The 14,390-nt window shown below is 39.2% G+C and overlaps 1 protein-coding gene across 3 annotated transcripts in view; it reads right to left on the minus strand.

Annotated features, from left to right (window-relative positions):
- Window positions 1-92: 92 nt before the first annotated feature.
- Window positions 93-14,390, minus strand: part of STX17 (syntaxin 17) — a 28,842-nt gene continuing 14,544 nt past the window's right edge. For all 3 annotated transcript variants that reach the window (XM_010393853.4, XM_039550194.1, XM_039550195.1), the window contains exons 4-8: window positions 10,646-10,865; window positions 5,378-5,496; window positions 5,244-5,294; window positions 3,595-3,681; window positions 93-2,909 (exon numbers count right to left, since the gene is read on the minus strand). In XM_010393853.4, the coding sequence (XP_010392155.2) occupies window positions 2,670-2,909; window positions 3,595-3,681; window positions 5,244-5,294; window positions 5,378-5,496; window positions 10,646-10,865 (717 nt within the window). In that variant the 3' untranslated portion in view covers window positions 93-2,669. The remainder of the gene's footprint in view (window positions 2,910-3,594; window positions 3,682-5,243; window positions 5,295-5,377; window positions 5,497-10,645; window positions 10,866-14,390) is intronic.

Raw genomic sequence — 14,390 nt, forward strand, 5'->3', positions numbered from 1 at the left:
ATTATTTTAATAATATCAAATCTGGGAGGGATTAATCTTTTAGATGCTGGAAGGAAATAAACCCTGACGTTCTCAGTAAATGATCCAACCAGTCTTGTAGGCAAAAACTTTTATTTGGTCTGAAAGAATTATTTATATCTTACAATTCTTTTGAGTAACATGCCTAGCAATTTAATTGCTAGTTTGGTTACTCAGACGCTGATGTTTCTTCACATATGTAAATAACCCACCTATTTTAAAACATCATAGCTTAAATAACAGTCTCCCACGTCTAGTGTGTACACAATGATTTAAAATTGCTTCTGCAAAGACGCAGGGGGGAAGAATAGTTTTTGTGGCAGACATTTCATAAAATGAGTGCACACCAAGCTGAATTTGTATAAGCTGGGGCAAGAATTCAGTCTTATTAATTTAGATTGTCCTGGCATTATTACAGCTTGGGGGGAGAGGATGGAGTCCGCAACATCACCGATGCGGCTGTTGTCATTTAAATGCACAAGGTTTCACAGCATACAGCAGGAAAGCAGAGAGAGCATTTGAAAATCATACAAAGGATCAACCACAGTTTCTGATTAAGAACATTTTTTTCTTTCGTGTCTTCCTTTAAATGTAGAAAATAAAGGAATGAACATCCTTACTATGAAGTTGTTACAAGCTCATTAACTGTGTTTACATCCGAAGTAGATGCACTGAAAGGAAAGGGATTTTTGCCTGTCAGGAGCAAATGAGCTGAATTACTCAGGTCATGTTTTGCACTCCAGCTGATTTTACCAGTGCAGGCACCAAGGCTTCAACAGATGCAGTTTTGACAATGTCTGCAATTACTTGTGAAAACTATTCTTGCACACATTGTTTCCCTGAATCTCAGACCTACTTAAAATAGACATAATGCTCCAGTTGATAGCAATTTCAGTATTTTAAAAGTAATAAGGAAGAACTGCTCAGAAGAAGTTATTTGTGCTGTAACAGTTGCTTACAATGTCTCTAGGCACAAAACCCCATCATCTGTCATTAGCAGACAGTGATTTCCAGTGATGATATCAAAGTACTGCCTATTGAAAGGGAGCTCTTTCTATAGTACACTTCAGTGGACAGTGTTCCCTGCTAGAGAGCCTTATCTCAACACTGACTTCAGTGTGCGCCTAAGAAAACGACTCAAGCAGAGCTCAGGATGAATCAACCAAGCTAAAAACTTTAAAAAGCGGATTCCCAACCTCAATATCTGTTCCCCCAAACAGTAGCAGCAGTAGTGTGGGAAGAGTCCTGAAAGGGTGGAGGTAGGACCATGTGCTGAACAGTAGCTTACAGGATAACTGTACAATTATATGACAATAACAACACATTAACACTTCTGTATTTAACAATGGAAGCTCCAGAAGCAAAAGGCTTCTTAAGGAGGGTAATAACAGGTGTCCACTATAAAAAATGAGCAAAAGCACTGCCAGCATCTCACCCCATACAGGCTCCACAGCATATCCCAAAATTTTGAAGAGGCTGAGCAGCTACTCTGCAGTGTGGGTGGAAACAGACATTTTGGTACTGGAGAGTAATGCAAGAGTGCAGCTGCCCAAACAAGGGTGGCTTGCACTGTAAGCTGTATCAGGTTGATATTTCTGACCCCGTCCCAGCCTCTGGGGCTCCCAGCTCGCCGTGCACCATGAAGAGGCCTCGCTGCTTCTCTGCTGGCCTGGGGCCTCACACCACCCCTGAGGGACACCAGCCTGTGGAGGGAGTGGGCCTGGCTGCAGCCCTGCCTTCCAGGGAAGCTGTTCAAGCTCTCCCACCAGGGCGCTCTGGGCTTCAGGAGAAGCAAGGGCAACATCTTGCACTAAGTGCTGCTTCAGCAATGAGAGGCTTCAGGTTCAGGATGCCAGAGCTTGGCTCTTCAATTCTGTATGGTGTTCTCAGGACAAGGCAAGGAGCTGAACAGCTATGGAAGATTATCCTCCTGTAGCAGTTCTGCAGGGTTGCTGCTTAGACTGTTTAATTCATAACTACACTTTGAGTAAGGTGAGGAGTTTACAAATTAAAAAAAGGTGCCTAGAAAGAGGAGAAGCTGCTTCCAGTGCTGATCTGATATGGCTGATGGAGGCAGATGTGATATATACATAACTTTTTTCCACTTTGCTCACCCAACACTCTTACCTTATGACAGCCCATGCTTCTCTGTGCATTATTGAACAGGCATAGTCATATCCTGGGGAATTGCAGGAAGAGTTTGGGAATCCAGATAAATGAAAGTAAATTTAAAATACTATGACCCTGAAAGATTGATGGCATTTATTTCCGTTTCTTTGGAGCACTACAGTAAGAGCTCCGGCTTCTCATGGCATTCATGGGAAAGGACTCGGATTTTCCAAGTATCTCTTTGCATTGTCTGCAAGACACTTTGTGCAAATTTGGCATGAAGCACCTGTCACCCATCATTACAGCTGTGAATATAGCTTACCTAAGAATTATGTAATTAAAAGTTATCCATATAATTTTCAAAGGACTGATGTCACCATGTCTGAAAAGAGAAATTCTGACACGACTGTTTCAGCCCTCCCAAGGAACAGAACTGTCATCAAAATTCACACATCTCAGCCATGTATGTAAAGTGTAAGGCTGCAAGTCTGTCATTAGCTCAGCTACTGCACTGTTGTTCCTGGCCATAATGAATCTATACTTCAGCTGGATTTTTTGGCACTTTGGTGAGAAAGCTCTGGACAGCTGGAAGAGACCTGCTCAATCATTTTTTGTTTTTTTCTTTGTATCAATTTTCCACCTGTGAAGCCCAAAATCCCACCACCAAGTGCAGCTGCAATTCCTGCTACTTTGAAGCCTGCAAGGAGACCAATAGGACCCCCCACCACTCCACCAATGACTGCACCTGCCACAGGCAGAGCTGCCAGCTTGTATTTTGCAGCCTGTAAAGGAAAAAAAAACCAGTTAGAATACTTGCCTGTGGCGATGTGCATTTTCTCCTCACTGCTCTTGGCAGTGACTTGATAGCTCAGTGATAAATAAACTTTACAAATTAGTGTTTTTTAAAAAGTATGACAGAACATGCTAAAATCAATTCAAAATCCGCTTGTGCATGCAGTTGTGAACCAGGTCCTTTCATGTGGTTCTGGCTGCTGTGTACACTGGGTGTTACCTTGTCGCCACCGTTAAATCAAATCAGAAACTGAGAAAATGCTCAGACTTTTCAGTGATGGGCCTGACTCCAGCTTTGGGGTTTGTTTAGTAACTGACATGGAACAGAATGGAAATGACAGGTTATAATCAGCCTCTTGTTTAATGTTTATGTGATTCTTGTGAGCCAGTCACTGACTGCACTTGTCCTTTGCAGGTAAACCGAAGTAACCACCAGAACAGTGTTTAAAAAGGTCCCCTCAAATTAAATAATTGTATTTTCTAGCAGCCTGGATGTGATAGAAAATTACAAGAGAGATTGATTTTTTTTTTTCCCTGCTACCTGTGGGTCATTTTTTCCTTATTTCCTTAATTGCTGGTTCCCTCAGCATTAAAGACGGCAGATCAATGGGGTTAATACAGAGGGTGGCTGGGAGGCAGACCACCATTGATTCACCAGCAGGAGCACATCCCTACCTTTCCCAAGTTTTTGGTTCCCTCTTCAACATTCACAGCAGCACAGTTGACATGGTCTTCAATCCTGTCAATCTTCTCCTGCTGGGACTAGATGCAATGGAATTATGAGTGAGGTAACCTGCTGGGAAGCAGCAGTGAGCCAATACACACCATTTTAATGCCTGTAATCCGGGCCCCACAGCAGCTTTCATCTGCACCCGGCAGCCTTAGTGGTGCTCCATGATTAGCATCTGATGAACTCTGCTGAAACTACAGACTTACTTTGAAAAAATCTAAACTATTAAGTAATAATATGGGGTGGATATTAGACAATGTCTTGCTGCAGTTAGAGAAAACAACTCAAAACATATGATTTCTAAATCTTTTCGATGGATAGAGGAATTCACATTCTAAAAGGAAAAATAATCTAAACTAGCCTGTTTTGTTCCCTGCTGAGTCTCACATTCAAAAAAAAAAAATCTATAAAGGGCATTTATAAGATCATTACCAACTCCAACATACAAAGATGCATCAAGGAATCTAAGTAGAAGTGTTTAATTATGACATTATAGAACAATGACTTCAGAAATAGTGACAGCACTGAAAAAATACTTGATGTTGCTCTGTATTTTACTGTTTGATTTTACAAAAACATTCGATCCTTTCTCCAAATGCAGTCAGTCAGATTCCCCTGCAGTCTCTCCCAGGGAACACTGAAGCAGAAGATAAAGGGGTCTGTGGGTTTGTTTGTTCTTATTTTAATCTCAGCAGTACGCAGGCTATTTTATGTCATAAAATAATGAGATGGCTGATGTTCAGCTTAAAATAAAAGGCATTCTGAACTTTTTGCCTCTTTCTAATTCAGAAACTGCTGAGTACGCCAGCTCTGGTGTTCATCGACTATGCAGTCCACCCACCTTAGATGCATGCTATTACATCTAATGATGTTCAAGTGCAAAATCCAGGAAGTCCTGGGAACAGGACCTCTTCCTTTAACCTTCAGAATAGTGAATGAACATTTTTCCAGTTCCTCTCCAGTCTAATGGTTCTTTCTTGGGTTTTTTTGTATAGATGAAGCAGCACATACTCAGCAGAAAGCACAAAAGCTAGGTTATTTATCCCTACTAACCCAACAATGAGGAGATTAAGGAACACTCCTAGGAGATGAGAATTGTGCATTTAAATTGCCTGTGGCATGGGAAGAACTAAACATTGGGAACCAACATTTTGGCAGTGCTGTGAGAGCAGAGAAAGGGCATGATAAAGGTGAGGATTTTTCTAGCACTCCTGATTAAGTGAGAAAAGGTACCTGCCAAACACACACCCTGTGCAGTGAAAGCTGTCACCACCATTACAATTAGAAACTGTAGAAACGAACAGGACCTGGGTAGAAGTCTGCAGTCAACACTGCAGAGCTTCTGCTAAGGTTCAGCTCATGGCCATGTGCACTGGTTGGAACATCATAGCTGCTCCAGTGACAAGAACTTGGGAGAAACTCCCAGCACTAATGCTGAAAGAGGAGACTGCTGCCTCCTCAAAGTGTCACCTTGGCAGAGCCCAAATCACAGGAGAGATGCATCCTCAGCTTTTTTTGTCCCCACCTAGGAGTTACCCATTCACCCTGTTTTTGTAGGACACTCTGTAGGACAGAATGCAGAATTAATACTTACACAGACTAAGAGAGAAAACTCAGTCACCAACTGGCTGAGCTCAATCAAGTCCTGCAAATAAAAAACAAATGTTATTTTGTGATAGTTGCTAAAACCAGGAGCACCAACATGGCAGGGAGGGAGTTCCAACATACCCCTTCTAAACTTTCCCAGGACTCGGCTGCATTTTCTTCCTGAGGTATTTCCGGAAGGCGGGAGTAGATCTGGATTAAACTTTGGGAGCCATCCTTCACTTCCGAGTTATATAAAGTTTCTGAATGAGAAACATGATGTTTATAAACAAATGCAATGAACCAGGATGCAGGAGGTGTGCAGGCTTTCTCACTCTTAAAGTCTCTCAAGGGTAACCTGATACTTAACCTAATTCAAGCCAAGCAACAACCCCAAAAATGATCGCATAGGGAGAAGTCTTACAGCACTACACAGTTTCTTAAAAGGATGTTATTGACAAAGAAACAGATTCACTTTATCAGCACATTTTCACAACCAGTCCTGAAATTATACTAAATTATACTCCTGAATTCAAGGTCATTTAATTCCTTTTGTATTGACCAGGCTAAGAAAACTGGCTTGGGACAAAAACTTTTCATTTATGTATGACACACAAAATCACTGTGCTCCCAAAACTGAACACAGTTATTCATTTTATGACTGATTATCATGCTAGTGGTTTGATTTTCAGCCACTGGGAACTAAAAGAAGCTGGAGAAAACAGCTTTCAAAGTGAAAGCAGTGAAACCCAAGTAATATGGTGCCCAGCATTCCATGCTGGATCAGTTGGGTAAATGGTACTGTGAGGATGGCAGACATTTGCAGCTCAGTGCTGTACAGGAGATATTCTTCAGTATGTTTCTCCCTAAATTACCTGGACTAATGGAGAATATGTTAGGACAAAGTATGGTGTTAAAAATGGGGAATGACAGACACTGAGGTGGCACTGGGGAGAGCAGATACAATGGACAGACTCACCCACACCTCCTCCAGTCAGAGCCCACTCCGGAGCCACTGTGGATATCATGGACATGCGTGTAATTGCGGGCAACAAATTGAGCGGCAATAAAGAAAAATAACAAAAAAGTTTGGCTTGTCAACACAAGGATTGAGGGAGAGCTTGGGAGTCTGAAAGGCAGACTGGAGAATGTGTGTATGTAAACACAGTGCAAAGATCATCTCAATTCAAACAATTTCAGTTTCTGAAGGGAGATCATTCCTTCAGTAGGACACTGGTGTTTCCTTCCTTGGGAAGGCAGTCCCAAGAGAAAGCTTTATTATGGGGAAGGCTGGTTAGGTATGTCTAACAATACTGAAGTGTAAATATTGTATTAAAATCTTTTCAAACAATGATTGTGCCAAGGTACGATAATAATATTATATAACTGTTACAACAACAGATATGACCAATGGAAAACAAATAAATATAATCATATTCATAAAAAAAATCAGTAACAGTGCATGCTTTTTCATGGAATTAATTTAAGATAAAATAAAAATGATACATTTTCATAACATTTGTCCATTTCTCAACATTTTTATCCCAATATTTCAAAATAGATTAAGGACCCAATTTTCCTACTCTCAGCTCAGTAAAAGTCTAACATCAGTGAAGTTGATATTTAGACATAATTACTAAGTCAGCAGAATAACACGAATGCACTAAGCAATTGGGGGCTTAATTTGGGCTTGTTTTTCTTTCTAATTATTTCTACCCCTTTCCCTTTAAGAATCCAGACATAGAAGGCACTTCATGTTCTACAATCATCACCTGTTCTTCCAGAGCATAACTTTGATTTATAACCTCAGATTAATTAATGTTGTATACTCAGTTCTAAAATACTGCTTTCCCCTTTTCAATATAATTAATTATATATCCAAATGTGTGCATTTTTTGAGAAAACTGTTCTGCCACATACTCTGACATTTATCACTGGTTTTGAGGATTTTATTTCATTTTAATCCTACACGATCCTATTTCAAAATCAAGTTTCTTCTGCCCAGAAAGGTGTACTCTTCCCTAATCAGCCACATGCATACTAAGTTGGTTAAAATTAAAATATTCATAATTCAAAAGCAAAATAAAAACCTCACTAAGTAAAACTGCCTCCTCCCAAGACCTTGCTCTGGTCTGTTCCTAACAATCAATGCCGACCTACTGTAGAAAAGCATATCCTTGAAAGTGTATAAATGATACCAAAGTTTTGCATGACACACATTCAAGAGAAATTAAAACTGTAATTAGGTTTACATGTTATCATTTTTTAATAACTAAAAATCAGTGAGAAAATTCCTCATGAAAATTCATTATTCACTTAAAAAAACTAAGGTGAAGAAGAAGAAGGGCGGTCACATTTGGGCTGAAAGTATGAGTAAGAAATTTATATTCACTACTTCACTTTTTATCAAGTCTAACCAATTTTAATAGAATTGAGAATGGGAAGTGACTCCACCAGTTCATTTATACAGCATCTCCAAAGAAATACAATAATACAAAACATCTCTGCAGATTTCACAGAGGAGCTTTACACCTCATTACACGCGAGATAAAAATCTAATGCTGTGGAAGATTGAATATGTTGCTTAAAAGATTTGAGTAATTTTAAGAGTGGAGTCTCACCTTTTGTTAATATTTGTTTAATATGCAATTAAATTCCATTTCTATTAGCCCTCAGTTGAGGATGGTGAATGGGGGAAGGGACTGTATCATATCACTGACATGCTTTCTAAATGGGAGATTTGAATTTGTAAACTCCTTCCTTCTCTACCAGATGGGAAGCAACATGCTTCAAAGAACAGGCACGTATTGAACCTCCTTTGATTAAGATCAACAGCCAAGATTTGCTTTCAGGACTGCAGCCTCTAAGCACAAAAGAATAGGCAATATACTGTGTCTGGGTTAGCAATTCAACAGGGCTGCTTGCACAGGAAGGCAAACTTGAAAAAAAAAAATCTGTTTAATTGTATTTAGTTGTCTGCCTGTCTGTCTGTTTCACTTTAAATGGGGTGAATTAATTCTACACTCCTGAGCAGACTTGCAGATGCCTGTCATTCCAGCAATATTTTTTCTGTTCTTCTCATCCCCATCTTTCTGATCAATTTATTGTCCTTCTGAAGTGCTGTTATACTCAATGTCCTCCATACTTCAAAGGTATTCCACCTTGATTTCAGAAGCAATCCTGTTCTTTGAAATTAAACTTTAGTTGCCATGTGCCACCTATGTAATTGTGGGGTTGTATAAAAAAGAAAAGCAGTAAGCCAGGACAAGGCCTTTCCAATAGAATACTGGAATGTACTGAGAACAACTGAAGAAAGTCACCAAGAGAAAAAAGATATCTTAAATTTAGTTCTGATCCAAACAGAGAAGAGCTCACAAAGAGACTGAAGTAATGGCTAATATATATGAAGGGAATCACTGAATATTGAAGACAATGAGCTCCCCACAAAAGACATGTCAACAAATTGGGTAAAATTAATAGAAATTACGTGGAAGAACTGGACTGCAGAATTGCTGGCAGACACTAAAAAACAGGCTGCACTGAAGATGACACCAAATTATCCTGATGCAAAGGAGGATGTTTATGGCTTCAGCAAGAGCTCTTCAATGCCCTGGATGTCAAGAATTTGACACACAATATGAGTACAAAGAAAAATATAAACACAGAAAGTTAATATCAGAAAGACCAGGACATAAATACATTGCAACTACCAAGGGGAATAAATGGTAGCAAGGAAGTTTCTGTGAATGTTTTTGAAGCTAGAGGGAGACCAAAGAAGTATAAGTGCATTGCCAGATAAAAAGGTCCCTTTAAGCAGATCTCTGATGCAATTAACTTAAATAAGAAAGAAAAAGAGAGAGAGGAGGAAACAAAGAGAAGAGGTCAAAAATATTTAGATGAGCTAGGCCTATTTAGGGTCTGAGGGTTTGATGAAATTCACTCCAGAGCATTTTTAAGAAACAGCCTCTGAAGTTTCAAGCGTATTTTTAAGAACTTCAATAAGGTGGTCCCAGAGGACTGCAAGAGAGTTTGAAATCCACAAAGATATTAGGACAAACTACTTAATAACCAATTACAAGATGCTGAAGGTGTTGAAGAGGTCAAGATTTGTATGTCAGAAGCTAATTCAATCTTTTCTGTTGGCCTTGGAAGAAGAGAGGTTTTTACAGTGGGGGTGGTGAGGGACTGGCACAGGTTGGCCAGAGAAGTTGTGGATGCCCTCACCCCTGGAACAGTTCAAGGCCAGGCTGGATGGGGCTCTGAGCAGCCTGGTCTGTTGGAGGTGTCCCTGTCCATGGCAGGATCTAGATGATCATCTACATCTTCTAACCCAAACGGTTCTATGACTCTGTATTTGATATATCTTGATGTTCACAAGGTTTTCTGATACTACTGCACATGACATTCTTGAAAGCAAGCCCGGTCATCAAATCTACTTCTCTCCCTGCTCAACCACGAGGGTCATTGGCTTGTTAATCACCCTTGAAAGAGTTCTTGTAGTTCTGCATGCAACAACAAGAAGGGTCATAAAAACAAATCTGACAGCAGGTTCTTCTACAGTGCCACTGACTAAGAATGCTCTTTAGATTTTAAGACACATGAAATGCTCAAATAATTTTAAGTAATACTGCTACCGCAGCAATCAAACTAATTACAGATATGTGGAAGGGTTTAATCCTGATGTAACCAGCTTTCTCACAGGTCATCAGGAGAGAGCACTAGCCAGCACCAGGGCATAATACAGACTTCTCCTGAAGACAGAATGGTAGAACAAGGATTGAAAGACATTTTATACAGAAAGGAGGGAAGACCAGCAAACATGTCTGATTTCTAGCATATCACTATGTGTTTTCAAAACATTTATTTAAATGGATTTATAGTCTTTTCTTCTTTCTTGTCAGTTACCAAGTTAAAATGTTACAGGAAGAGATGTTTTTCTTTACCTAGAGACTTTCTCCTCTTTTCCATATATTTCAGCAATGCTGTATTACACTGTCATATAAAAATCTTCTTGGTTTTTTTTAGTTCAGTGAAAATGGCCAAAATGATTACTTGCACATCATCAAGTGTTTTGCAGGGGAGGGGAAAAGAAGCCAAGCTATCTTGAAACATGAATGTAAGTATTCTGCTTCCTATGAACAGTCCACTATTTCAAGATCCAAGGCTACAGGATCTTTCTCATGGAAGGCCATAGATACTTAATTTTTAAAAATACTTAAGCATTTTCTGCTTATCAAAATTCAGTTACAGGTCATGACAAAAGTGTGGTGTAGGGAAAGGAATCTACTTCTTCATTAACAGTACTCTTCAACTGAAATCTCATTTGTTTACTTCATTTACATCTGGTCAGAGAAACTGCATACTGGATACAATGATAGAGATACAATAAATAGAGAAATTAAATTCTACTACCTTGTCCTAGAGTTGCAGATCTGGTTAAAGAGGCATCCTCCTGTCCTTTGAGTTGCCTTTTAAGTTCTTCTGCAGATTCAGAATGCAGCTCCAGGAAGTCCTTAATGGCAGTTGAAGCTTCCTCTTTAATGGGATTTATCATTCTCTGCAGAACTGGGATGTCTTCCTGCCGGACTCGCAAACAGAGTTTCTCCATCTCTCTCATATTGGCACGGAGTTGCTGCAAGAGTATTAAGAGTTATTTTTTAGCTTACTGCGTGAGAACACCAGACACCTTCAGTGCCTGGGAAGCACCTATCACCTTTATGATCAAGGGAGAAACATTTTTGAAGCCATCGCCACAACTATTTTGATTTTCTGGCTGCCAATTCTGTACTTTATCCACTTCTCAAAATCACTTTATTTTCGGTTTCAATTAAAGTATTTAACTAATTAATTCACTGTGTAATTGCTGAAGTTATTTCTGTTTCTCTGATCAATTTAGGTCTTTGCCAAAATATTTACACAAGCTTCAACAAGTTGCAATAATATCCAAATAAAGTAAGTGATTGTTTCTCAAAATTTGCTTATTTTGTAATAATAAGTGACTGTGGCGATCACAGGACCTCAGGATACAGTCATTCATAACCCCCAACTACCCCAGAACTATCATTTTCATTTTGTGAAGATGACTTCAGAGACAAAGAAGGATTACTTTTTTCTTTTAATTTTTTTTTCAGATAAAGAACAAATATATTTATTTGATTGGAATATCAAATAGAAATATTTCTTTAGTTACAAGAGTTTTGAGAAGATATAAACTATTCACATCTACCAAGAAGAGTATGTGTGCAGGCATTTCCCACAAGATAAATTTCTTTCTACATTCAAGGGGTTTTTTACTGCCTGGGCTTTTAAAATCTAAAAATGCACACAAATTTTCTCTTCCTGCAAATGAAAAGAAGAAATTCATGGTTTAAATTATATCACTTATTGTTTTAGGACAGAGTTTTTATCTAATTATAAAAAAATGAGACTGTAATAAAAATATATTCTCTCCATTACAATGATAGAATAAATTATATTCTTTGTTGCACTTTTAACCAATTGTTTTGAATATTCTTCTCTGTCGTGGTTTGATGCAGCTAAGCGTCAAGCACACGAAATCTGTTACTTTCATCAGGAGAAAATAAGAAAATATTGAGGAAAACTAGAGAGCTGTGAGGCAAAACAGGTTCAAACTTAAACAGTTGCGGTACAAAGAAAGAGTTTTACTACTAACAGAATTAGAAGTAAAAAGAAGAAAGAAGAAATTAAAGCAAACCTCCCCTCCCCCCCCCCAGCACTTCCCTCCTTTTACCCAAGTCGCACAAAGGATAACAGAACATGGGATGTTAGTCAGTGTTGCAGTTCTTGAAAAGTCTCTCTCTTATACTTAAGGAAAAAAAGGTTTTCTTCAGCTGCATGTGGTTCCCAACCTGCCACCAACAACAGACCCGCCTGGAAAGAAACAATCTGCTGTGGTGTAAAACATCTCTCCCATGAAAAATTTCAAAGTTCCTTCACACTGCCAAACATAGGCTATCACATGGGGTTATTAATCTTTTTAAGGATGAGTTATTTTGGCCTAAACACAAAGGCTTTCTTTGCCACAAGTCTCTAAAAGCCTCTCACTGCTTCTATATAGCCTGCCATAGGCACTCTTCACAATCTTCACGGGCCCCACCTTGGGTGCCACTAATTATTTGTGCCAGTTTGGACAAATTTGGAGGAAAATATCCTCTGATAGAAGGCAGGTTACAACCATCCCTCCCCCACCAGGTTCGGGAAAAAAAAGTTTTCCTCTGAGGAAAGTGAAAGAGATAAAACCTATTTATTTAACAAACACACAGGAAAAGGATAATAATGCTGAATAATAAAACCTTTTGCTGTGGAGAGGAACTTGGGAAAATTTCAGAGTCCTTCTGTAGGTGTGGTCTCTCTCCTCCTCCTTGGAGCTGGGTCAGTGTAGGCCCACCTCCGGGGCCTCGGTGGAAAATTCTCCCGATGTGTTCTGATGTTGAAACAGTCCAGAAGAGAAGAAGGGAAAAAAACCCAAAATCCCAGGAAAACAAAGTTCAACTCTCCATCTCCCTCTGGAGAAAAGGAGCTGAAAGCTGGCTGAAAAGCAAGCTGGGTGCTTCCTCTGCTCTTGCTGCTGCAGAAGCAGAGGAGTCTGTATCTATCTCTGTGTCCTTGAACAACTGCTTTGAAAAGTTTGCTTGGTTTTTTTTCCTCTTCCCCCCTCTCAGGCTCAGTTCAAAGGCACAGAAAGGCACAAAATCAATTTCTGGGCATAGAGCAGCGATAAGAGATACACATCATAAAGTCACCCCAAGACATTCTCATAACAGAACAAGAGAATGGATTGACACCAACGAGTGGTTAGAAACAGAAAGGTTTTCTTCCAGAATACAAACCAGGTACAGGTAATGCCTTAGAAAGGCAAAACTGCCTATCTGGAAAAGCAAGAACTAGATGGAACTAATTTTATTTATATACACTAGTGGGATTAATTGCTTTTAATATTTCTGAAAAAAATAGTAGAAAATACAATTACAGAAGAAGGAAGGAAATTATTCAACAACATGTTGAAGTAACATTGCACAAGCTTCCAAAGAAAGAACTATTGATTCGTTAAAATCATGTGTCAAATTACTTAAATTAGATTAGATTATGTTGTATGCTTAAATTAAGAGTACTATTAGCCAAATTAGGCTGCATTATTCAAGACTAACCTCAGGTAAAACCACTGATTGACCATTTAAAAAAAGGGAGATGAAAAAACGAAAAACTTTGGAAAACACTGAGTTGAATTAGAAACATGGTAGCCAGTAACTTTCCTCATACATTTCTCATCTCAGCCTACCTCGCTCTTCCTGGTATCTTCCCCCCATGGTCTGCCCCTAAGTACTGAAAAAAGGAGAATGTCATAGTGCACCATGTGCCAAAATTCTTGGTTTATAGAATCTTGGAATTTCATTTAAGAAACAAAATGGGACTATCTAGACATAACACTTAATTATCTGATTTCTGAGAACTAAATGCAGGGAACCAAGGTTCATCCTGCTGTTTTATTTCAGGAAACAAAATTATTATTATCCTGTATTTGGCCACAATAGAGACAAGAAACCAATAAAAGACGCATCAAACAAAACTTGTGAAACAGTGACAACAGAGTTTGCAATGAGAGAATAATGATTCCACAGCAGCTTCTTGTAAAGGAAAAGGAGAATTTCACAGTTGAAATTGAGTTAAAACATAGCTCTGCTTGGGATCAGTACCACTGCAGCTGCTGCCAGGGCAAATTACAAGTCCTGTGCAGGGACCAACACAACACAACTGGCTGATGGAAGTTTGCACAGATCCTGAACAGAAGCTTCAAGAAGTATGAACTGCTCACCCTAAGAAATGTCTAAACCAGCTCCTCACTTCCACTGTTCATGATTACCCTGCTGATCAAAGAGAGATATTTCTGAGCAAGAAGATGGAGGAATTGGATGATGATATTAACGTATTTAGTGAAATTTAATTTTAGTAGCTCTTCCTTTTTGGTTTTGAAGAGAGGACTCTTGTTCCACGTACTGTCAATTAAACAGAAGGTGAATGGATTCAGCCTAGCAAGAAAGTTCAGCCCTGCTGCGAGGAGAGACATCCCAGGAGCTCACCAGGGTGTAACATTATAAATGTTATGGATATGCAAATGACTGTGACTTCTTTTCATAAT

Source organism: Corvus cornix, chromosome 2 (assembly GCF_000738735.6).
Source record: "Corvus cornix cornix isolate S_Up_H32 chromosome 2, ASM73873v5, whole genome shotgun sequence".
Taxonomy (NCBI): Eukaryota; Metazoa; Chordata; class Aves; order Passeriformes; family Corvidae; genus Corvus; species Corvus cornix.